The sequence below is a fragment of the Trichosurus vulpecula genome, chromosome 9 (assembly GCF_011100635.1).
Source record: "Trichosurus vulpecula isolate mTriVul1 chromosome 9, mTriVul1.pri, whole genome shotgun sequence".
Taxonomy (NCBI): domain Eukaryota; kingdom Metazoa; phylum Chordata; class Mammalia; order Diprotodontia; family Phalangeridae; genus Trichosurus; species Trichosurus vulpecula.
Genome location: NC_050581.1, coordinates 37,602,787 through 37,627,837, shown reverse-complemented (window position 1 = coordinate 37,627,837; position 25,051 = coordinate 37,602,787). Strand labels below are relative to the sequence as shown.

The 25,051-nt window shown below is 40.3% G+C and overlaps 1 protein-coding gene across 3 annotated transcripts in view; it reads right to left on the bottom strand.

Moving 5' to 3' along the window:
- Positions 1-25,051, bottom strand: part of DOCK8 (dedicator of cytokinesis 8) — a 312,866-nt gene that overhangs the window by 172,392 nt on the left and 115,423 nt on the right. For all 3 annotated transcript variants that reach the window (XM_036737707.1, XM_036737708.1, XM_036737709.1), the window contains 3 exons: positions 7,681-7,804; positions 3,786-3,998; positions 1,204-1,289 (listed from right to left, as the gene is read on the bottom strand). In XM_036737707.1, the coding sequence (XP_036593602.1) occupies positions 1,204-1,289; positions 3,786-3,998; positions 7,681-7,804 (423 nt within the window). The remainder of the gene's footprint in view (positions 1-1,203; positions 1,290-3,785; positions 3,999-7,680; positions 7,805-25,051) is intronic.

Sequence of the window (25,051 nt, the reverse complement as noted above, 5' to 3'; positions counted from 1 at the left end):
AGGTTTGCAACACTCTTTACACGTGCGATCTCATTTGAACCTCACAACGATTCAGTGAAGTCAGTGCTGCGGTCATCTTCATTTTTTGTCGTGTTTAGTAGATTGGTTGTGTCTGACTTTTTGTGACTCCACTATTTTTTTTTTTTGCAAAGATACTGAATTGGTTTGCCATTTCCTTCTCCAGCTCATTTTACAGAGGAGGAAGTTGAGGCAGAGTTAAGTGACTCGCCCAGGGTCACAGAGCTATTAGACATCTGAGGCTGAATTTGAACTCAGGTCTTACTGGCTCCAAGGCAGGTACTCTCTTCACTGCACCATCTACAGCAAGGGTGGTGAACCTGAGACCTCAAGGCCACATGTGGCTCTCCAGGTCCTCAAGCGTGGCTCTTCGACTTAATTCAAACTGCACAGAACAAATTCCCTTAATAAAAGGATTTGTTCTGTAGAACTTGGACTCAGGCAAAAGGCCAAACTTGAGAACCTAGAAGGCCACATGTGGCCTCAAGGCCAAAGGCTCCCCACCCCTGACCTAGATAGAGGTTGGCAGAGGTTAAGTGACTTTACCCAGGGTTACACAGCTCATAAGCATCTGAGGCGGGATTTGAGCTCAGATCTTTCTGATTATAAGTTCAATACCCTATCCACTGCATCAACATTTCTAACCAAAGGCCTACAATAAATATAGATTTAATGATTAAAAATAATGACAAAAAGTGGTCAAGAATTCATTAGACCATCAAATTTTTTAAAGCTGGAAAGACCATCTTCTAGAAGTTGTTCAACCACTTTGCTTTACAGATGAGGAATCTGAGATTCAGCTAGCTGGTATGAACCCCCAGTTCAGGGCTCTGCAGCCCAGTTCTTCCACTTAGTAGCTGTGTGACCTAGGGTAAGTCTCTTAACCTCTCAAGGCCGATTTCTCATCTGTATAAAAAGAACAACCTTTATCCTGAGACTGGATGGTGCAGATCAGACGTATCAAGGGAATAACTTTGAAAAGCTGCATAACATTCCAAGGACAGAAAATATTATTTCCTGCCTCCCCTCATTCCAGGAAACACCATGTCTTAATCACTTCTCCTTCCTCCTCTATCCCATCAAAAGGACAGTGCCTAATTTAACCTCTGTGATAGACAGCAAAGGTTGCTATTTAATGGCTAAATAAACCTCATCTCAGTGTCCAGGACACAGATCCCCACTTACTTCAGAGTCTGCAGCTTGACCAAAATCCTGTTGCCCAGGTGTTCCTTCGGACATTCTGGCCGTGGCCGAATTTCCACAGCATCCTCCTATTATGAACCACAACACAATGAAACCATTAGCAAGCTCTCACGCTACCACCGTCCACATGCCACCAAACAGAGTACCATGGAGGTGACTGTCAACCATCATTGGCATTAATTACCCTTGGAGTCAAAATTCTCTTATTTACAAGAAAAAAAAAACCAGAGTGCATCTTCCCCCCACCCCCACCCCCTCACTTCACCCTGAACAAAATTCGCATTAAAGGCAAACCATTTCTCACTTCAGTAATCCAAGCTTTGAAGGAAGGGACAGAAGGAGGAAGGAAGGAAGTGAGAGCGCAGAGATATCTTGGTAACATCCCTACCAGATGGCATTGCGAAATCTCATACTCATTGTTTGCTTGTTTGGGTTCAAATGGCATATTCAGTCTGTTTCGCCCCTTGATTGCTTCATAGATAAACACGCTGAGTACAGAGATGGCAGGGCTACACAGGCCCCTTGAAACAGCCTGCTTTTGAGGTTGTATTTGGGGGATATAAAAGTAGTCTGTTAAAATGGACAACAGAGAATTGAAAGTACAAGGTCTGCAAAGAAATGAATACATAGATTCCTCTCATGTTCTGTGATAAGAAAATGAAATAACCAACGGGCATGCTCTCCTTCCTCAACTCTGTCTCTTATGTTCCCTAGTTCCCTTCCAGGCTTAGCTCAGGTCCCAATTCTGCCAGTTGTTGGTGGCTTCTCCCCTCTTGAAATTACTTTATATTTAACCTGCATATCCTTTGTATTTACTTGTGTCTGTATTTATTGCATTCCCCCTACCCCCACCCCAGTAGAATGTATGCTGCTTGAGGGCAGAGCTCTTGTTTTTGTCTTTCAGAGTCTAACACATAGTAGGCCCTGTCCATAGTAGGTGCTTAACAAAATATTACAAAATTAAATTTGACAAACATTTATTAGGTGCCTATTTAACATGCTATATTATCGCATATAATAATATACAAATTAGGCCTCAGAGAAATATCAAGGACTAAAGTTCTAGGCCAGGGATATAAAGGTGAAAACAATCAACACAATGTTTTGTGGATAATAAGTAGACAATCATCAAACTGAATTGTGGGGAAACTATTCTAAGTGTGGGGGATACAAGCTTTGAGGCAGCCTGGCATTATGGACAGAGTGTTGAAAATAGAGCCTCGGTTTCTTTCTCAGTAAAATGGGATTATAATATCTGTGGTACCTAACTCACAGGGTTATTATCAGGCTCAAGTGATATAATATATAGAAAGGACTCGGTTTAATGTTAAAGTACTGCACAAATGTGTAAATGTTTAATTTGTAAATGTTAAGTTTATTTACACAAATGTGAAAATATTCCTACAGTGGGAGAGGACAGGATTAGGCAAACAGCAAAAACCTATCTTCCTAGAAAATACATTCCTTAAAGCTGAGATGTACTTGATAAGGATAAAAAAGTTGGCAGGAGACAGATTGGAGACAGCCTTGAATGCCAGGGTAAGATTTTACGTTTTATTTGTTAAGTATGTTTGGGGGTCTTTTGAGCAAGGAAGCAACACAGGAAAGCAGCTGGGGTAAAACGAACCAGGTTGGTTTTGTCCTTCGTTTTCGAAGAGGACCCTGACATCAGGGAAATGGTGACATGACTTGCAGTTGACTTTAGAGAGAGTCAGGAGCCTGGAATTCTAGTCTCAGCTCTGTCACTGAGGATTGTTACCTGGGGGAGTGACCACCTCTCTGGGTCTCAGTTTATAAAATGAGAAGATGGAACTACTGATCTCCATTTAAGCTGACTCCTAGCTTTAATTGTCTGAGAATTCTGAGTCCCACATAGCTTTGAGACCCATCAGAGGGATGCATTAGAGAGAGAGGAGGGAGGGGAGGCAGTCTAAGGGAGAGGCAGTAAGAGTCCAAAGCCAGGGGATCGCCATTAGAGTAGAAAGAGGGGGGTAGATAGAAGTAAGAGTATAAGAGCTGGTGGGTAGGTAGAATCAACAGAAATTTATAACCGATTGAATTGATGAAGGTGGGACAGTACAGGATGACAGATTTTGAGCTTTTTTGATAATTCCACTTTTAAAAAAACCTATAAAGTTTGCTTTTTGCGAATCCATGCTAGTCTTTGGACCTAAATTCAAATACATGTGTTTTTACCATATAGCCAATTCTTAATTATTCAGGGGCTGGTGATCCAGTTCATTTAAGCATTAACTAGTTCCCTGGTCCTTCACCTCCTTGCTGTGTTGTGTTCCTCTCCTCCACATTTCACCGCCTCTGACACTTCAACCATGGTGGGCAGGGGGAAGGGTGTGAAGGTGAAAGTCAAATCTTGTGATGGACTTGTTAACTGGCAGCCACCCACTCTGCTGCTTAGGACCATACAAGGGTTTCAATTTAGCTGGACTTTGTTAGCCTGACCAGATGGGGCAGACTTATTGCATGGGCTTTTTCACAGGAAAAAAAAAATAGAAAATAGCTTGCTATGTGCTTGGGAGGTCACAGGAGGGGAGGTCCCCACCCACCTCATCCACAGACGGGTACAAGGCAAAGAGCTCGGCCTGCCTATTGGTCCTTCGAGCTTCTTCATTCTGTCTCTCAAAGTCCTCTGCACTGACTTGCTGCAGGAGACTGTCCAGCCGCTGGTCAGGCTGTAGGCTCCGAAGGTCAAAGTCACAGGAAGTGAGAGTACTTTTTCCAGTCACATCACAAAGCACTTTTAAGGTTCGAGGTCCTGCCTGCAAGAGAAAAAAACATACTTGCCAGTGCAAAGAGGTGCCATTAATCCCCTCAGAAAGCCGCATAGTACTGGACTCCCAAGTCAGGGAACTTGATTTTGAATCCTGCCTCTAACAATTATTATGTGAGCGAGGGAAGGTCACTTGGGCCTCAGTTTCCTCATTTATAAAATGAAGGTAAAGGACAAGATGACCTTCCAGATCCCTTCCAACTCTGGAGTTAAGGCTTCCAAAAGTCCTTTCCAGTTCTTAATCTATGATTCTATATCTCACCCTAAAACTGCCCTAATTTGGGATTAAGACATCTTGGTGCTAGTAAAATTTGGGCCAGAATTTTCCAGACAAACTGATTGCTCTTCTCTCCCTGAAACCTACATTAGTTAAAACAGCAGTACTGGATGAGGCTTAAAAAGTTGGCTAGAGCCAGACTGGCCAGACAGCCTTGAATGCCACGGCAAGCATTTTACATTTTATTTGTTAAGCAGTGTGGGGCCCCTGAAGATTTTTTTTGAGCAAGGAAGGAAGTGACACAGGGAAGCAGCTGTGGTCAAGTGAACAGAGCCTTAGACGAGGCAGTCCAGGAATCTGGCCTGGCATTATATTCCCAGGCTTGCTCATCTCATCATCTCAGCTTCTCCCTAAAAGGAAACCACTGGTGACTCACAAGACAAGGATAGATCTACATTGGTCGGGATTTGCAGGAAAAATAATATTCTCAAGACCCATGTAACTGATTCCTTTTCCAATTAACTTTAATTGGCGAACATGAAATATCCCACCAGGTCCATAAGCATGGAATTGACCTCAATTCCCCACTGTTCCCTTAGTCCTCATATCCAATCTATTGTCCAGTCTTGTTGAGTCTGTGTCTAGATAGAACTTTTTCATATCCATTCCCTTCTCTCCATACATATGCTCATGGTTCTACTCCAAGCCCTCATCATGTCTTACCTGGACTATTTTTTGCAATGGTTCCCCAATTGGTCACTTGCTTCTAGCTTCTCCCCTTTCCCAATCCACCCACTGCCCAGCTGCCAAAATGATATTCCTAAGACATTGATCTGACCATACTCTTTGCCCACTCAGGAAGCTCCAGAAATTTTCTGGCTACCTCTGGGTCCATCGTTCTTTTCTTTTCTAATTTTTAGTTTATAGCACTCAGTTCCACAAGTTTTTGGGTTCCCAATTTTATTTCCCTCCCTCTCCTCCCCCCCCCCCCCCCCCCCCCGCTTCCCCCAAGACGGCATGTAATCCAATGTAGGTTCTACTGGGTCCATTGTTCTTAAACTCCTTCCACACATTCTACTTGGTATTAACTTTATTTTGCATTTATTCTGTTTTTTCCAAATACAATGCAGAGTCCTTGAGGGTAGGGACAGCTTGCTCTCTGCATGGTCAACACTCTTCATAAATGCATATTGAATGATTAAGTTTACGGGGTACCGCATTTGTCTTTCATACTCGGTCAAACCCAGCCCTTAATGTTTAGGGCCTCAAGCCAAATATTCAAAGCTAAAAACCAAAAAAGAACAATCTCCAAAGAAATTTTTGTTACAATGAATGGCTGTGTCATAGGTAACAGAGAAAGAAAAAACAACCCCAAATACTTGCTATACAGACAGTCTTCACTTCTCACTGCATGGTAGTCTTGGAAATCATGCCATAAAACAGAACACTACAAATTAGTTATGTTTCCCATAGGAGCAGTGTTACCTTTCAAATTTGATTTAATAGCAAGGAAATCGTATAGGTGACCAATAATGTCATAAAAACAAAGATACAACAATTATTTACCACTGACGTGACTTCAAATCTTAAAAAAATTATGTTCCAAATACTACACTACGATCATAAAAACTTTGTGTACATGAGTTACACAAGGGGGCCCAGTGTGGGTTCTTATCCTAACCTGCTGACGCCAAACCCAGTGCAGTCCACAGCTTCCTGGACTATTTCTCCACCATCCTCTTCTTCCCCCCACCCCCAACTTTTCATGTGTTGTCTTTCTTCCATAAGAATGTAAGCTTTCTTTTTCCTTGTATTTGTATTATCAGTACTCAGTATGGTGCTGGCCCCTAGTAAATGTTTTCTTTATCTATCTGTCTATCTGACTAGAATTGACTAGTACTGAAAATTTTCTGGTGAGTGTGGACAGAAGGTGTTAGTAACGGGTAGGGGAGGCTCCACCAGCAAGTCTGGGGCCTCAGTACATATATTTCAGCTGAGAGTGGGGCTGGGCAGCGGCTTGGTCAGCTGAGTTGAGTTGACGCTGGGATATCCAGGTCAAGGTTGGGATAAAGATCGGTCCGGATCAGGAGGAAATGCTGGTTGAGAAAGGAGTCAAGACTCCTCACTAAAATTAGAAATCTAGCGATAGACTTGGCTCTTCTCAGCAATACAAGATTTAAAGACAACTCCAAAGGACTCACGATGGAGAGAGCTATCTACATCCAGAGAAGGAACTATGGAGTCTGAATGCAGATTGAGGCAAACTATTTGCTCTCTCTTTTTTTTCCTCTTTTTTGGTTTCATTTCTTCTTTCTCATGATTCATTCCACTGGTTATATTTCTTCTTTACAACTTGACTATTGTGTAAATAAGTTTAACGCGAAGGTATATGTAGAATCTATATCAGATTACATGCTGTCTTGGGGTGGGGAGGGGAGAGGAGAGGGAGGGGGAGAAAATTTGGAACTCAAAAACTTGTGGAACTGAGTGTTGTAAACTAAAAATAAAAAATAAATTTAAAAAAAAGAAAAAAAGGAAATCAGAAATCTAGGGGAGAACACAGGTAGGGAGCAATAGAGGTTGTCAAAGTGCCTGGTTGATAAGCCAGATTGAGGTCTGAAAAGATAGCAAGATTGGGGTTCAGATAAGATCCATATCCATAGTTGTGAACCATCTCAGGTAGGTGAATTGTGCCAATGGAAGATTTTTATTGACTGCCTTTTAATGTACAGTTCATGATTTTATGTGAAACCCTGAACCAGGTTCTTTGGATCACTGCTATCTAATTTGCTGCTGGGGAGTCAGGTCCACGAAGGAGTGCTGGCCTGGGACCCAGACTGTACTATATACTGTAGACATACTTTTTAATGTGCTATATGCTATATATTTGCATATATTATGAAGTCTATATGTTGTATACAAAAATAAAATTTATATCTTAAATTTATATAAAAATAAAATTTAATTGTATCATAAATTTGATTTAAAATTAATATACTGCTGTAATAAACACCAAATATTCAATCAACAATAGTTTTGTTAGCTTTATTGGATGAGAAGGGCTTGGAGAAGGATATAGATGAGTTCTCTAAAAAGCAGTCCGAGGAAGTTTGAGCTGATACCTTCTGTTTCCCTTAATAAGTTTTCTCTGAGTAAGCACAGAAATTCAAAATAATTCCATTGACCTTAGAACTTACAGTGTCAAGAGTAAAAGGGTAAAATGTGAAGGAGTGAAAGTCAGAGTCCAACACAGAGTTATTCATTATAGGGAATTTGCTATAAATCACTATTATTTGGAGCCCTTTGACAGGACTTGGAAATAACTTTGTAACACAGAAGATACGATTGTTATCTTATTTCCAGCAGTGAATGTAATGTAGATTAAACTATATGCCAGCAGAATAAAATATAGATGGCATGCCCTAGATAGAACATCTCTGATGGTAGGAAATACCTGAGAACTTGACTCATCACAATCCAAAGTTTCTGATTCGAAAGTCTGTTTCTGAAGAGTCTTGTGGAAATCCCTTCGGGATCCAGTCTTTTTAAAGCCACAAGTATCTGAACTTCCTTGATTCCTGAAAGAGACAAAGGGTGATACAGAGAGATGGATGAATAAATAAAATCATTTGAAAAAAAAAACCTAAAAATAACAGCCTAAGTTTAGAGTATCAGTTGAAAAAGATCTAGAAAAGAAGCCTACTATAATTAATCAGAAGTAATTATGCACTAGGCCTAGTACAAGGCCCTGTTGTAATTAGGAACACATTTGCCTCCTGGCTGGCTTATTATTAAAACCAGGAACTGACTGGGAAAAAGCTGCTTCAGAGGCACTGTGATCTCAGCTATTGAGCATTTGACTCTAAGTTATAGTTCAACGATGACCCTTGTATAAGTGGCCAGAGTATATCTAACAGTGTGCAAAAGCTGTAAATAAGGGCTTTTTGAAGATAAAAATAGAGACAAATATTTTATCTCTATAAAAATACATTGCAATCAAGAGGGGAAAAAAAAGAAGGGAGTTCTGGTTAAAAAATAGGAATGAATGGTTTTTAATCTACTAAAATGACCTTCATTTATTTCCTACATCTACATTCCACTAAATTGAGTAATGTTCTATTTTAAAATATATTTAACCAGAGAAAGAGTTTAAAATAAAATATCTTATACTGTATCTGGGGGGAGAAAAACATAGAAATTTAGTTGTGAACAGCTAAGGACAATAAAGATAAGCTTGTGTGGAAGTTAAGGAAACTAATACCAGTGGTTCTTGCTGTGAGGCTACAAGGGGTTCTCAGAAACTGTTTTCACGAGCAGCCTAAGGATGAGTCAGGTAGCTAGGTGGCTCAGCAGACAGAGCATTGGGCATGGAGCCAGGAAGACCTGAGTTCAAATCCAACCTCAAACACTTACTAGCTGTGTCACCCTGGGCAAGTCACTTAACCCTGCTTGCCTCAGTTTCCTCATCTGTAAAATGAGCTGGAGAAGGAAATGGCAAACCACTCCAGTATCTTTGTCAAGAAAACCCCAAATGAGGACACAGAGAGTTGGACACGACTGAACAACTAAAGATAAACACCTGGGTGAGTATTTGACATCATAATCAGAAATCACTGAAATATAGTAGTGGCAAGGTATGAAGTAGAGGGGTTTATTAGGCAGCAAATGTGATGTAGTGAAACACGATCACAGATTTACAAGGGAAATCAGAGAACATCCAGTCCAATCTCTTTATTTTACAGATGGGAAAACAAAGGGAGGGGAAATGTCACATGGGTCGTGAGATGCAGAATTGGGATTCAGACTGACTGCTCACTCCAAATCTAGCATTCTTTCCTTTATACTGTGCTACTACTCTTTATTAACTGCCAACAATCAGGATTAATAACTCATAACGTCATCGGGAGCAATACTTTCCCCAAGGGACACTTGGACGAACTGTGAGACCGCTCTGGTCTCTGATAGGTGAGCTTCTGCCTTGTCTTGCCTGAGAACCAAGCCTCCACATCACTTCTTTGCCATTTCCAAACCGTGCCATAGCTCAAAACCCTCTACCTTCCTCTTTTTCTGCTTTTCCTTTATACGTTGTCCTCCTTTATTAGAATATAGGCTGCCTGAGGGCAGGGGCTGTCTTGCTTTCTTGTAGTTGTATCAACCAGTGCTTAGTATGGTGTCTATCATGTAGTAAGCATTTCATCATGCCCAATGCTCTATCATCCTTCCATTCCATGGAACAGGGCAGGTCATTCTCAGAATGAGGCACATACTGAAATGACTGTACAGTATTGAAATTTTAAAAAAAGTTATAGTGGATAGTGTTCATCCAAAGGAATACTGTCAAAGAAGTAATGATGAAAAGCTATGTATTTAGTTCCATGATTTTGCCATTGCTTAAAATATTATTAGATATAATAATGATAATAGCTAATATTTCTATGGCACCAGGAACTGATCTAAGAACTTTGCAAAATTATCTCATTTGATCCTCAACAGCCCTGGGATGTCTCAGGTGCTAGTATTATGTTGGTTTGTTTTATTTAAGCTCTACTTCTTTGTTACAAAGGAAAATTATATTGGAGGGGTGGCATAGGATATGCCAATGTTAAAAAACAAAGCATCATTTAAATGTTCTTTAAAACCCTGTTTGACTCTTTTTGAAAGGACTATAGAGTTTGGTTATGAACTACATGGGAAAACCAGTCTTTTTCAGGGCTTGACAAAGCATGGGTCCCTGGTGAGAAAGCTCCCTCTACTAAAGCAGGTTGCCACCTTCTCTACAATTTTCAGACTTAAAGAGTTGTCCCGCGCTGAGCGGGTAAGTGATTTGTCCAGGGTCATGTATCCAGTGTGTATCAAACTTAGAACTTGCATCCAGGTCTTCCCAGCTTCTAGGTCAGCTTTCTTTCCACTTCATTACACTTAAGAAATGTTTGCTGACATTGATTGATGTATATTGGCCAAAATTGGTTTCTTGGAATCTTGCCGGAAGGATCCTTCAGAACTCTTTTCTAGACTCTAATTTGGTTCCCAACCTTGAATGGAAACTTAACATCCCATGGTAACACAATAATTCCCCATTCTATATCTGCTTTTTTCCCTCTTTCCTTAAAACCAGAAAATGAAAGTTATGTATCACTTAAAGGACAATGGAGACACACTGTTTGGCATAAGTAGGCTTTAACCTAGTACAAATGAAGTATTATAGGATAAAAGCAGCAGCATCAGAGAGATTTCTGACCAAGATGAAAAAAAAAGAACCAGTTATAAGTTGAAAGTGGACCAATGAACTCCATTCGTGTGCTCCCTTGGCGTCTATTCAATGTCAAGAGAATTTGAAGCTCTTAGAATGGTGGGTGGATGCCCTGTAGAAGATTATGAACATGGCTTAGAGTTACAAGGGATGGACAAGTTATGTCCTGCACTGGTGGAATGAATGCTCCTAGTGATGGTATCACAGACTCATTGAAGTATCTAAGTATTCAAAAGCTGAAGAAATCCTCACTACTAAATTTGGGGGCTGGCACCTACACCTAAAGTAAAGTCACTATCCTTGGGTTTCATCTTATCTCACCTTTAGTCAAAAAAATATATTTCCCTGCATCGTCTTTCATCTCATTCACCACACTTGGCCTTTTGGCCATTTCCAAAAGTCCATTTTATCCTCGAGGATGAATGTTTGCCACCGTCAAGGATTTCTTGTGGGAAAAAAGTGTACAAGACTTTGAAGGCAGTTCCAAAGAAGAGTGCCCCAACTTTTTGGAACATCCTTAGAATAAATATCTAATCTCCTAAGGTAAAGATTTTGAAATACAGCATTCATGTGGCAGTACGAGTTCTGATATATTTTTATGAAAACAAGAGCCACATTGGTTTAGATATTTTGAATGACTCAACAAAAGTCATATTGATTAATTTCTTTTATTTTTGTCTTAAAGCAAATACTGCATGACAGAAATACAGATTCTCTGAGTTGGAAGGGGTGTGAGAGTCTGTCTAATCTTAGATACGCTTCTACAGATTTCTTACGTCTCCAAATACATGAGCATTTAGTTAAGGAAATTTCACAATTCAGTTTAACCTAAATACAGATAGTCCATTTCCAATTTCCTTTAATATTCTGCAGGACATCCTGCAGACCATTGTCCCTGGTTCTCCTGATGTTGCACAGATGCCCATGGGACACACCAACGGAGTCCACTGTTCACCCATGCCTCTCACTTTGTGACTAAACTGAAGTTCACATGGTGGTCAGAGGAAATGATACAAGGACACTCTCAAGAACTTTGGAATTGATCATGTGACATGGGAGACTGGCACAGGACCGCTCAGCATGGTGTGCCCACATCAGAGAAGGTGCTGTGCTCTATGAGCAAAGCAGAATTGAAACAGCTCAAAGGAAATGCAGGACACGCAAATTGATAGAATCCACCCCAAATGTTCACATGAACTATTTGTGCCCAACGTGTGGCAGAGCATCCTGAGCTCGTATTGGTCTGATCAGCCACAGTCTGACACAAAGAAACTTGACTCTAGCATAGCGATGTCATTTTGGATCTCTTCGAGAATAAAGCACAATGACAAGCAAGCATCTTCACCACTGCCCCCTCAGTCATAAATCTCCTAGATGACATAAGCTGTGCTGTTTCTCCACCTAATTCTTTGTCCATAATGCTTTGTAGCCTCCCACAACCTAAAGTGCTTCTCAATTTTTAAGACTTCGTCTCCTCCTCTCTCAAAGTTCTAGCAGTCGCAGAAACCCTTAGGAGTCAAAGTCAGGGGAGAAGAGGATAACCTACCCCTTTAGAGATTTTGTAGCTTTAGAAGAATGAATGAAGGAAAGAAAAACCCAGGAACAATTTAGGGGAATTGAACCCCGAGGCAATCTCTCATGCTGGGCAAGGCTGGTGTGCCTATTGGTGAGTGAGCCCAATGCCCCAAAATATCTTTTCCCATACTGTATGAATCCTTTCACTTTCCTTCTTAGCTAGAAATTCTTGTTTGGATCTTGAAGGATCCTCTTTTAACAATGCAAGTATTTCTAAAGTGTTGAGGAGCTTATAAACAATAAACATTTATTAGGGCCTTAAGAGGTGCAAGTCATTAATACTTTAATGTGAATTAGTTCAATGGATTGTTTTTCTCCTAGTCTAGTTGAGATCAGTTGCTCAGAAGGAAAAGACCTGATAGGGGCAAAAGGGAGAGTGATAATTTTCTAATTTGTTGATGGGCAGGGCAGGCCAGTTTGGGGGGTGCCACAGGAGCAGGTTGGGGGAGCATGGGGTCACTGGCCGCCTGGGGCCTGGGAAGAACCCTAAGGAACTGGAGAAGAATGTAGAAAGGGAGGTGGCAGGGGGCCAAAGAGAAATTTTGCCAATTTCAAAATTTTGCCTCAGGCTGGACCTGTGCCCTAAAAAGGAGAAGGACACTCTATTCCTCTTCTGCCTCCTTCCTGAACCAAGTTACCCTTTGATCTCCAAACTCAAGTTCATATTCCTTAGTACTAGTGTTCAGCCACATTGTGAGTTAAATAGGTATTTATGAGCTGGCCTGGGAATCTAATATATAATACTGTCTATGGGAAGAATCATTCCCGGGGTCCAAGCAGATAACTTACAAATTTTTGAAACCGAAATCATCCCTAAGTTGGGGATTGCCTGTAGATCGTTTCTGCGCCCTTAAGGTCCATTTGAAAAGTTATTGGTTTGACACTATGCTTAATGACAACAGGCATGTCAATACCAAATGTTCTTCCCTATTTATGTGATATGATAAAGATTCATAGAAGTTCATGGCTTAATTGTTATTGGGGCACTTACAACAATTTATAAATGGCAGTTAGATTCCTTGTCTTTCCCACCAACAAAAAAGAACAAAGCCAGCCACCACTTAATCAGTAATATACCCAAGATACATAATACCATATGTATGAAAAGAGGATTTTGTTATCCTTTTAGGGTTCAGATTCTCAGGATCCGTGGCCATGGCAATGTCTAGTTTCCAGGTATTAGATAATAACTCCCAGAATAGCCCCAAGGATTCTAGATAGTAATTCCCAGAATCATAGTGACAGATAGTCCTACCGAGGCTGTGACGTGAGATATAGGGCGACATAATGGATACGCTTGTGCAAAATGATGATATTGCTAGAGTTAAAACTTGTGAGCTTAATGTTGGCAAGGTGCCTTTTTTGTCTGGTACCTATAAAGCAAGTGGGCACTGGTCAGTGAGTGGGGAATCCACGGGGAACCCACAGGGGAATCTGTGTGTGCCTTGACTGGCTCGAGTGGATTTAGGAGAGCACAAGTTGTGCTTGTCTCCATTGACCCCTTCTCGATGGCTCCTGTGAGAAGGGTGATTAGGGAAATGCTTGACTAGGGCATGCTGTAGGAGTCGGTGCTCAGCAACCTTCTGAGAAGACTAAACTAGAATAAAGTAAGATTATTAACCCCTCTGAAGGGGTCTGCCTGTCTGACCAGATCAAGGGTGAACCTGTTAGAGGTTAGAGTCCCCAAACTCCAGTGCCTCCTGCGTGTTATCTGTGAAACACCATACCAATTCAAATAAAAACAATAGACATTTATTGAGGCCCCATGGAGTGCAAGACATAGTGCTGGGTATAATAATAGCCCCAGAGGACTTAAAAGAACAGTATGGTATGCTGGAAAGTGAAGCGTGTCAGGAAATAACCTGAATCCAAATTCCTGTTTTGACACTTACTTCTAGCACGCCCCTCCCCACTTCATACCTCTCTTTCACCCCCAGGCAGTGTGAAATGGGGCAAAGATTGCAGATTCTGAAGTCACAGGATCTGATTTGAAATACTACTTCTGACATGACTCGTGTCGCTTTGGGAAAGTCATTAAACCTCTCTCTGGGTCTCAATTTCCTCATCTGTAAAATGCGTGCACGTATGTGTGTGTGTGTGTGTGTGTGTGTGTGTGTGTAATAGATGGTCTTTGAGGTCTCTTTCAGCCCTAGATCTACGATCCTATGTTCTGTAAAACGGATATATTGTGATAAGAGAATTTCTGGCTTAACTTCCTCAGCGCCATTTACTTAAGTTGGGCAGAGTGTGGTTTTTACTTATACGTGTGAGGGGTCTGGGGGGGTGGGGCTTGGTGGTGGTAGAAAGAAGAAAACCTGAAGGTAGATTTTCAGGACGTGACCTCAATATGCAATTTCCTAAAACTCGAGTTAGCTTCTTAAAAGTTACCTCGGTCAATATTGTTTAGACAACATAGAGTTCTGTTTTTCTGTGTTGTTAGGCTGTCTTTGTGGTTGAAGGAAGAGTATACTAAGACCTTTTCTGAAAGTCGAAGAGAAAAACCACCCACAAAAACCCAGATATAATCTAACACCTTGGAGAAAAACAAAACCAAGGCCACAACGGAAATCAAGTAGTGAAAAATGTGCCTCTGGACCCGAGTCTTAAACGTTATACAGACAAATCATAGAGTTAATTAGCAATTATTTGACTTGAAAGAAAACACACTTCTTGCTTCTTTAAGAGGAAATACAGCAAGTAAAGAACTACTATGTAGTGTCTAAGACATACTTATGATGATATCTAGCGTTAATAGAGAGCTTTAAGGTTTACAGGAGCAGCTAGGCAGTGCAGTAGATAGAGCACTGGATCTGGAGTCAGGAAGACTCACCTTCCTGAGTTCAAATCTGGCCTCTGACATTTACTAGCTGTGTGACCCTGGGCAAGTCACTTAGCCCTGTTTGCCTCAGTTTCCTCATCTGTAAAAGGAGCTGGAGAAAGAAATGGCGAACCACTTCAGTATTTCTGCCAAGAAAACCCCAAACGGGTTCACAAAGAGTCAGACACAATTGATAAACAAATTAAGGTCTATAAAGCACTTTACACTCATTCGATCACCACAATAGCCCTTTGGGATAGGTGCTACTATTATCCCCATTTATAAAGAAACTGAGGCTGATCAAGGAAAGGGACTTGCTTTGCATTACACAGCTAGTAAGTGTATAAGGTAGGATTTGATTTCAGGGTCTCCTGACTCTGGGTTCAGGACTCAACCCACTTGGACCTGGCTAACTCTATAGTAAACAGCGAATGAGAAGCCTCTTCTCCAGCTTAGAATTCACCCACTGCTTGTCTCAGGACTCGTACCCTGAGATGGTAATTGAGTAACTTGTGGTATCACATGCCTTTTCAAAAGGGAGTCATCTTGAATAAAAATAAAAATAAGGAAATAGCCCGGCTAGGGACTCTGTGTAAGGCTTAGAGTTTAGAGCTCTCTCATAAAACGTGCTTATTTTGGAGTGTCTACAGGTGTAAAAAGAATTAAGAAGATGTTTCCAAAAGTTTACTCTTCTTGGGGCATGTCGAGACAGTATTTTGAGAAACTATTGTCAAGGGTCCTCCCGTACAGCCCTTGAATATTTACACCTGAAGAGACTTTGGCTGCTGCTGAACAGCATCACAGAGATGGAAGGGGCACCCTCAGAGGGCACTGGGAAATCCATTCCTGAACAGGAATCTCTTCTACCACATTCTCCACAAATGGCTATCCAGCTTCCACTGGATCAGGATCCCATTTAAGGAACCCCCATGAGGCAGACCATTTACCTTTTGGAGGCTCAGCTGGTAGAGCACTGGACTTAGAGTAAGGAGAGGCTTGAATTTGAATCCTGCCCTCAGACTGTTAATAGCTCTGTGACCCTTGGAAAGTCACTTAACCTCTCTCAGATTCACGTACCTTGTGGGATTGTTGTGAAAATTAAACGAAATTTATATATACATATATATATATATATATGTGTGTGTGTGTATACACGTGTGTGTGCATGCATGTGTGTATACATATATACATATGCACATACACACACATATCAGCTAGATGGCACAGTGGATGGAGCACTGGGCTTGGAATTAGAAGAAATCATCTACATGAGTTCAAATCCAGCCTCAGACACTTACTAGCTGTGTGACCCTGTGCAAGTCACTTAACCTTGTTTGCTCCTCATCTGTAAAACGAGCTGGAGAAGGAAACGGCACATCACTTCAGGATCCTTGCCAAGAAAGCCCCAAATGGGGTCAGGAAGAGTCAGACACAACTGAAAAAGCAATGTGTCAGGGCAGCTAGGTGGTGCAGTAGATAAAGCACCGGCCCTGGAATCAGGAGGATCTGAGTTCAAATCCAGCCTCAGACACTTACTAGCTGTGTGACCTTGGGCAAATTGCTTAACCTGGATTGCCTCCAAAAAACAGACAGACAACAAAAAACAAATGTATATACATATATTGCTCTCCAAACCTCACAATAACTAAGTATACATTAGCTATTATCGTCACTGGCATCAGGAAGTTTTCCCCCTCACTTTGAGCTGAAATGTCCATCTCTGTGCTCCTTTAGTTAAGAACACAAAAGCTAGCTACATCCAGAGGAAGAACTGGGGAATCTGAATGCAGATTGAGGCAAACTGTTTGCTCTCTTTTTTGGTTTTGTCTCTTCTCTCTCACGATTCATTCCATTGGTCATGGATTTTCTTTGCAACTTGACTATTGTGTAAGTAAGTTTAATGTGAAGGTTTATATAGAATCTATATTGGACTGCATGCCATCCTGGGGGGAAGGGGAGAGGGGAGGGAAGGGAAGAAAATGTGAAACTCAAGAACATGTAAAACTAAGTGTTGTAAACTAAAAATAAAAAATCTAATAAAAAAAGAAACTAAAAAAATAACTTATTTATTGATAGATCAGAATAAAATTGTTTGAACGCTAAAAAAAAAAACCACATTGCTCTTAGTTCTTCCATCTTCTGAGGTAAAGCAGACCTACTAGGCGGTGTAGTGGATAGACTGCTGGACCTGGAGTCAGCAAGCCCTGAGTTCAAATCTAGCCTTAGACATTTACTAGTTGTGTGACCCTGGACAAGTCACTTACCCATTTGCCTCAGTTTCCTCATCTCTAAAATGAGCCGGAGAAGGAAATGACAACAGAATAACCATTGCAGCCCATCGAAAACACCAAGAGGACATCAGGTCCCCTTGAAATCTCTTCTTTTCAAAGTTAAACATTCCCAGTTCCTTCAACTGATCCTTGTATATACCATGGTGTCCAGTGTTCTCCCCACTTGGGCAACTCTCTTCCACATTATTTCTAGCCCTCCCAAAAGGTGGTGGCCAGAACCCAACCCCATACTTTAGAGGTGGTCTGATCAGAACACAGTATGGCAGAGTTATAGCTCTCTTCTCTTCACTCTGGATGCCAGGACACACTGTTGATGGACTCTCATTGATCTCCTAGTTCACTAACGACATGGACTGTTATCTAATCATGCCTTCCCCATCCTATACTCGTGTAACTGCTGTTCTGCATCTAAACTTACACATACCCCTATAATATTTCATCTTATTAGATCTGATCCAACATGCCAGTCATTAGAGATCTGGGGGACCCTTATCTCACCTCCCCTTTCTTCTTCTACTTCATTGTAAGCTCCTTTGGATCAGGGCCTCTGCTGCGTAGCTATCTTCACGTACCCAGAGCCTACCATGCTATCTTACCCATAGTAAACCCTTAAGAAATGTTTGTTGAATAAATGCTCGATGGCTAATTATCTGAAAACAAGCTTGATTTTGTTTCATTTCTGGTGGGTTTTTTTTTTTTTGGTTTGGTTTTGGTTATGCATTTGGTTCCTGGATCCTTGGGTAGAATAATTCTAAAAACTAGTAAAACTCCCTTCCACAAGTGAATAAAGGTTGAAGGACATGGGACTGTGAGTATGAAAAAATGAGTCACTCTGGAAGGTCCCAAGCATAGTTATCTCAAAGCACCCCCTCATAAGGTTAGTTGCCATGGCCTAGCTCCCTTGGCAATCAAAGGCTCAGACCCACTATTCTTGCCTAGCACTCATGCCAACTGAAATCACAGTGTCAAGGTTCTATTTATTGCCAGTCTGGCAGAGAGAATGAAGAGGAAGTAAGTAAATTATGTAATAAAAAAAACGACAATTCTCATAAAATAAACATGACTTCTTGGCTTCCACAAGCTCAACTATGTTCTCTCTTCTTTTGAACTTCAGACTTTTCTACATTTGGTGACAATTTCTTAAATCTATCAGCTAAAAGAGGAAAACGAACAGTTCTGGAGAGTCTGCAGGAAAGCGAGAACAATAGTTTGTTATTGGTGGAGCTGCGAATGGGTCTAGCCATTCTGGACTATAATCCAAAATATTAAGAAATTATGTGTGTTTTTTGAGCAGTATATACTACTTTGCTTTTATATTCCAAAGGGATTGAAGAAAGAGGAAAAGGACCTGTATATACAAAAACATTTATAGTAGTTCTTTTCATAGTAACCCAAAATTGGAAAATGGAGGGAATGCCCTCCTATTGGGGATTAGCTAAATATTATGCCATAAGAAATGACAAAATAGTTTCAGAGGAAATTGAGCCAAATTCTATGAACTGATCATGAAACGAGCAAAACTAGAAAATTTACCTAATAACGACATTATAATGGAGAAAAACTTTGAAAGATTTTAGAATTTGGATCAATACAATGATAAATCAAGAGGACCAAGGATGAAATATAATACATATATAACACATAAATATAACACTGCTAGAGAGGTGATGGGCTTAAAAATGCAGAATGAGACATACAATTTGGGACAGGACTGATGTGGGAATTTGTTTTCCTGGACTTTGCATATTTGTTGTGAGAGCTTTTTAAAATTATTTTTTCATTGTTAAATTGGGAAAGAGCAGATAATAAATGCTTATAAAAATTACTCGATTTTTAAAAAACACATATCCTATAGGATGAAGACCTCTTATGGCACAGATATAGAAGTCTCCCAACATCCTGATTTTATCTAAACTGCATTGTTTTTGGAAGAGGAACTTAGTTAACTTATGAGGAAAGGGAAGTGACTCTTACTTAAACCTTCTAATTTTTCCACCCCAGCACTCCCCTTGGGGCTACGTTATTCTTTTTTAATAGTATGACAATTTCAGTGAGTTCCTCCCATCTACCCCTGCCACCCCCCAGCTTGTCTCATTTCACCATTTCAGTTGAATCAATCAGGAACTCCCTTCCCTTCCACTACGGCCATTTGATTTGGGTCCTCTGCAAAAAAGCAGAGTTTAGGTTAGAAATCCTACTTTGAAATGCCAACTTTAAGGCTGCATCCATAAATCCCCTGGGCAAAGACTAATGCCTTATGCAGCATTAAGTATGCTATCTATGCTACATAAACAATAGTAATCAGTTCTGGGTGTCAAGGTTTAAGAAGGACATTGATGAGCTGAAATGACAAGGGAAGGACAACCAGTATGGTGAAGGGGCTTGGGTCCATGTCCTATAAGGACTGTTTGAGGAAACTGGGGATGATTAACCTAAAAAAGAGAAGATGCAGAGGGGACATGATAAGTATATTAAAATATTTGAAGCCATGCAGAAGAGGGATTGGACATATTCTATTTGGTCCCATATGGTAGAACCAGAAGCAATGGGTGGAAGCTGCAAAAAGACAATTATAGACTTCATGTCAGGAAAAACCTGACAATTAGAGCTGCTAAAAGTGTAATGGGCTGTGTTGAGAGGGGGTGGTGGTTTCTCTCTCACTGGTGGTCTTCAAGCAGAATTGGGAAGATCACTTGTTGAGTATGTTATAGCAAGGATTCCTTTACTGTAAGGGTTGAACTAAATAGTTGCTGCTGAGGCCCCTCAAATTCTGTGATTCTATGATTTCTTTCTTGTGCCATTGACTGATTTTCTCAGTTTATTTTCCCCAACTTTTAGGAAGCAAGTAGCTGAGCACCTTGACAGCCAGCACAACAACCATATATCATAATAAGCAATTATTGATCAGGGAGACACATTTTTTATGACGTTTTGGGAGTAACTGAATTATATGCAGTGATGTGTTTGAATTTTAATTGTTTACCAGTTCACTGGGAGTAAAATATGGAGTAATAAAACAGATGATACCATATTCCTTGGCATCACAGCTCTCCTTGAGTGTGACCTTGTTTTAGAATTGCCTTAATCACCCAGGATGAAAGACAGAAAGTTGAGGGGATTTTATGATGGTGCCCATAATGAAATGTTTCATAGTCACTGGAGATAATACACCAAGAACAAATAGTATGTAAACACATTTAATTACTTAAGAACTCAATCTTCTACTAAGGCACTAAGTGCATTGTGAAATTAATCACTTTTTGGTCCATTTGTGGAAAATGGCAAAGGAAATAACTATATTTAAAATATTTTTATGTCACCTAAAAGATGTCATCTAAAATTCATCTGTAATAAAACAATTAAAACTGAAGTAAAAGGGATGAAGAGATAAACTGGCAATTACTCCATGGTACAGGTCATTAGAACAATGGTTCCTATTCTCATTTTCAAAATTCAAGCTGAACTGATTACTATTATTTATATAGCATGGATAGCATACTTAATGCTGTACAAGACATTAAAAAAAGTGTAGTCTTTGCCTGGGGGACTTTCAATCTAAGTTAAATAAACACTTCAAGCATAAAAATATACCATCCAAAAAAGATACCAGGTATTTTGTGTTTCTGTGCAGTTCTATCTTTGCATAATAAGATCCCTTCTTTTCCTCCTTCTTTTGGTATAGGGGAGAAAGTACTGACTTTGAATTCAGAGAAAGTGGGTTCAAATCCTGCCTCTCATCAGTGCTAGCTGTGTGACCTTGGGCAAGTCACTACCTCTCTGAGCGGCCTCAGTTCCCTCATCTATAAAATTAGAGGGTTGGACTAGGTGGCCTACAAAGTCATCTCCTGCCCAGATCTATGATCTTATAAACCTTCCTTTCTTCCCACATTACTCATTAGATTTAGAAGGTAGTGGAACTGCCCTTCATGTTGGACATGAGCCCTCTCTTCCCTAGAAATCATCTTATGTATATTTTTATATAATTTTCTGTTATCATGTTGTTCCCACCAATGGAATGTCAGCTCCTTGCATTCAGCCATGGTTTTGTCTTTGTCTTTGAATCCTTCAAACACATAACGTGGGGCCCTACTTCTATGCCTTTGGTCATTTGTTTACCTCTCCTTATAGTACAGAGGCAATACAGTATGGTATGATGAAAAGGTACCAGAGGACAAATTCCACCATCACCATTTACTACCTGTGTGACCTTGTATGTCACTTAATATCTCTGGGCCTCAGTTCCTCATCCATAAAATTTAGGGGTTGACATCTAAGATTCCTTCCAAAACTCTAACACTATGATCATCAACATTTGATCTATAGGACTTACTATGGACTAGTATCTGGCACATAGTAGGTACTTAATAAACATTTGTTGAATTGAAGGGCAAATTTATTATAAAAATCCCAGGAGCCTTAGGCTAATATATCTCTCTCTTCCTAAGCACAATCTGAACCCATTCTCTCAGACAGCAAAGGCAGAAAAATAAAGGACTGCCCCTTAATAATATCAAGGAATTCTATTAATAAGCAGATAAGTATGGGAAGCCATCAATCCGTTTGGGGCTACCTGATGCTCTGAGGATGAAATGGAGTCTAAGAACATGAGATATCAGAGTCGTACAATTTAGGACACGTTCCCTTGCTTAAGTGTGCCAAATTCCCTGTGAAAGTAAGCGTATTCCTGGGATAGCGTCCCTGGATACACCTGAGGGCACCACCAATTCTCTTCTGAAATCTCTTGAAGTCTTCAGAATATTTTCTTGCCTTGTCTTTATTCCGTGAACATTCTATTCACATGTCTGTGCAATCAAACCTCCCCTGGGGGCATCTGATGAGAAGAAATCCTCATCTTTTCTTGAGGTCGCGTCTAGCTGGCCTTGTATGAGTTCTCTGTAAAATATTCTTTTAGGCAATGTGCATTTGGCATTTGAACAACAGCTCCCATAGGTTCAATGATCTCTCTTCGCTGATGATTCTTGATTTGTAGATCTAGTCCTAGTCTCTTTCATGAATTATAGTCTCTATCACCAAGTGCCTCTTGGACAACTTGAAATGGGATGTCCCATAGGCATCTCATATTCAACATGTCCAAAACAGAATTCCTTATCTTTTCCCCAAACCCCTTCTCTCTTCCCTACTGTCAAGGACACAAAAATCCTCCCAGGCTCACAACCTTGGTGTTATCCTTAACTCCTCACTCATCCTGCCCTGCTCCCCCACCCCCCTGCCCCACATCTATAATCCGTTGGCAAGTCGTCTTGTTTCTACAATTACAACATCTTTTTATAAATCTCCATTCCACTTGCACAGTCACAGCCATGGTTCAGTCCTTCATCACCTCTCATTTGGACCATTGTGATAACCTTCTATGTGGTTTCCCTGAGGCTCTCATTTTCCTCCCTCTATTTAACTGCTAATGTCACTTAAACCCCCCAAACTCCCTATTACCCCCTGAATCAAATAAAAAATCCTCTGTTTGGTATTCAAAGCTCTTTAAAACCTGACCCTTTCCCACCCGTCCAGGTGTTTTTTTTTTCCTTCCACACATTACTCCCCTCTAAGCACTTTATGATACAGCTATACAGGGCTCTTTGCTATTCCTTAAACCCAGTACTCTAAATCCCATCTCTCTGCCCTTGCTCTTGGCTGTCCTCCGTACCTAAGAATGTTTTCTTTCCTACCTCTGCCTCTGTTTCCCTGCTTTCCTTCAAAATTCATTCCAAGTCCCAATGTCTATAAAAAATATCCATCTCTTCCGAATATATCTTTTATGTCCCTAGTTACCTGCATGTTGTCTTCTGCATTAGAATATATGCTTCTTGAGGGCAGGGGCCTATTTTTGCCTTTCTTTGCCTTCTGCTTAAAACAGTGCCTGGCACATAGCAGACACTTAATGAATGCTTGTTGTCTGAGTGGTTAGAACACTGACTGGAACATAGTAAATATTTAATAAATTTGTGTTGACTTATTTCTAATCTGCTATTATTCTTTTAAATTTAATATTCTATATATTATTGAAGTGATAGATAAAATAACTCTTTGTAATTAAATAAAAGCATCAGCATTTCAGCCCATCCCTTGTGGATTCACTGAAAGCATCCTTGGTACAACTCCAGGAGCAGACAAAACAGGAGGGACAATATGCATGTCATCTTGTCCCCATATGAATCTGATCTCTTTTACTAGGTATCTATATTTAAATGGAGATTTCATTTTATGGAGCTCCATTGCTGTTGTTCAGTTGATTCAGTCGTATCTGCCTCTTTGTGACCCCATTTGGGGTTTTCTTTGCAGAGATACTGGAGTGGTTTGCCATTCCCTTCTCCAGCTCATTTTACAAACAAGGAAACTGAGGCAAACAGAGGTAAGTGACTTGCCCAGGGTGACACAGCTAGTAGGTGTGTGGGGCTGAATTTTAACTCAGGACTTCTTTACTCCAGACCCAGCTCTCTATCAACTGCACCACCTAGCTGCGGTTGGCTTGGTGGTTAGGAGTATTTGGCAAGGTGACTTCTATGAAAAATTCTGTTCTTAAGTTTTTATAGATTAATGTTATTTCTGGGCACTTTTGAGCAACAATTCAGTCTGTGATGCTACTCTTGCCCAGTACAGTTTATTGGTTGAGCTCTCCAGGATCTTTTTTAAAAAAATATTTTTCTTTAAAGTTTTGAGTTCCAAATCCTCCCTCCCTTTCCCTTTCCTCCCCCTCCCTGACATGGTAAGCAATAAGATATAGGTTATACATGTGCAATTACGTAAAACATTTACATAATAGTCATTTTGTGCAAAAAAATAAAAAAAGAAAGTGAAAAATAGCATGCTTCAGTCTGTATTCAAACAATATCAGTTCTTTCTCTGGAGGCAGATACAATGCTTCATCATTAGTCCTTTGGGATTGTCTTGGATCATTGTATTGCTGAGAATACCCAAGTCATTCACAGTTATTCATTCAACAATATTTCTGATACTGTGTACAACGTTTTCCTGATTCTGTTCAATTCACTATGCATCAGTTCATGCAAGTCTTTCTAAGTTTTTCTGAAATCACCTTGCTTATCATTTCTTATAGCATAATAACATTACATTACAATCATATACCACAGCTTGTTTAGCCATTTCCCAATTGATGGGCATCTCTTTAATTTCCTATTCTTAGCCACTATGAAAAGAGCTGTTATAAAATTTTTGTACACATGGGTCATTTCCCCTTTTTTTTTGGATGTCTTTGAGATATAGACCTAGTAGAGGTATTGCTGGATCAAAGGGCATGCACAGTTTGGTTGCTCTTTGGGCATAGTTCCAAATTGCTCTCCAGAATGGTTGGATCAGTTCACAACTCCACCAACAGTGCATTAGCATCACAGTTTTCCTACATCCACTTCAACATCCATCCTTTTACTATTTTGTCATATTTGTACCTCAGAGTTGTTTTAATTTGCATTTCTCTAATCAATACTGATTTAGAGCATTTTTTATATGCCTGTAGATAGCTTTGATTTCTTTGTCTGAAAACTGCCTGTTCATATCCTTTGACCATTTATCAATTGGGAAATGACTTGCATTTTTATAAATTTGACTCAGTTCTCTGTGTATTTGAGAAATGAGGCTTTTATCCAAGATACTTATTGCAAAAATTTTCCCCCAGTTTTCTGCTTTCCTTATAATTTTGGTTGAATTGGTGTATTGTCAATGTGTTGTTAATGGAATGGGAAGGTCTTTCTCATCCATTAATTGACCCATGTAACCTCCTTGAGTCACATGGAAGCCTGAGTCACATGAGCCTGTGGTGGGAAGAGCTTGCCAAATGGGTGGAACAGGAAGGGGTGGAGCAGGAAGTGAGAAAGCAAGCAGAGCTGGGAGGGAGAGGCAGAGCAGAGCAGCTAGCATG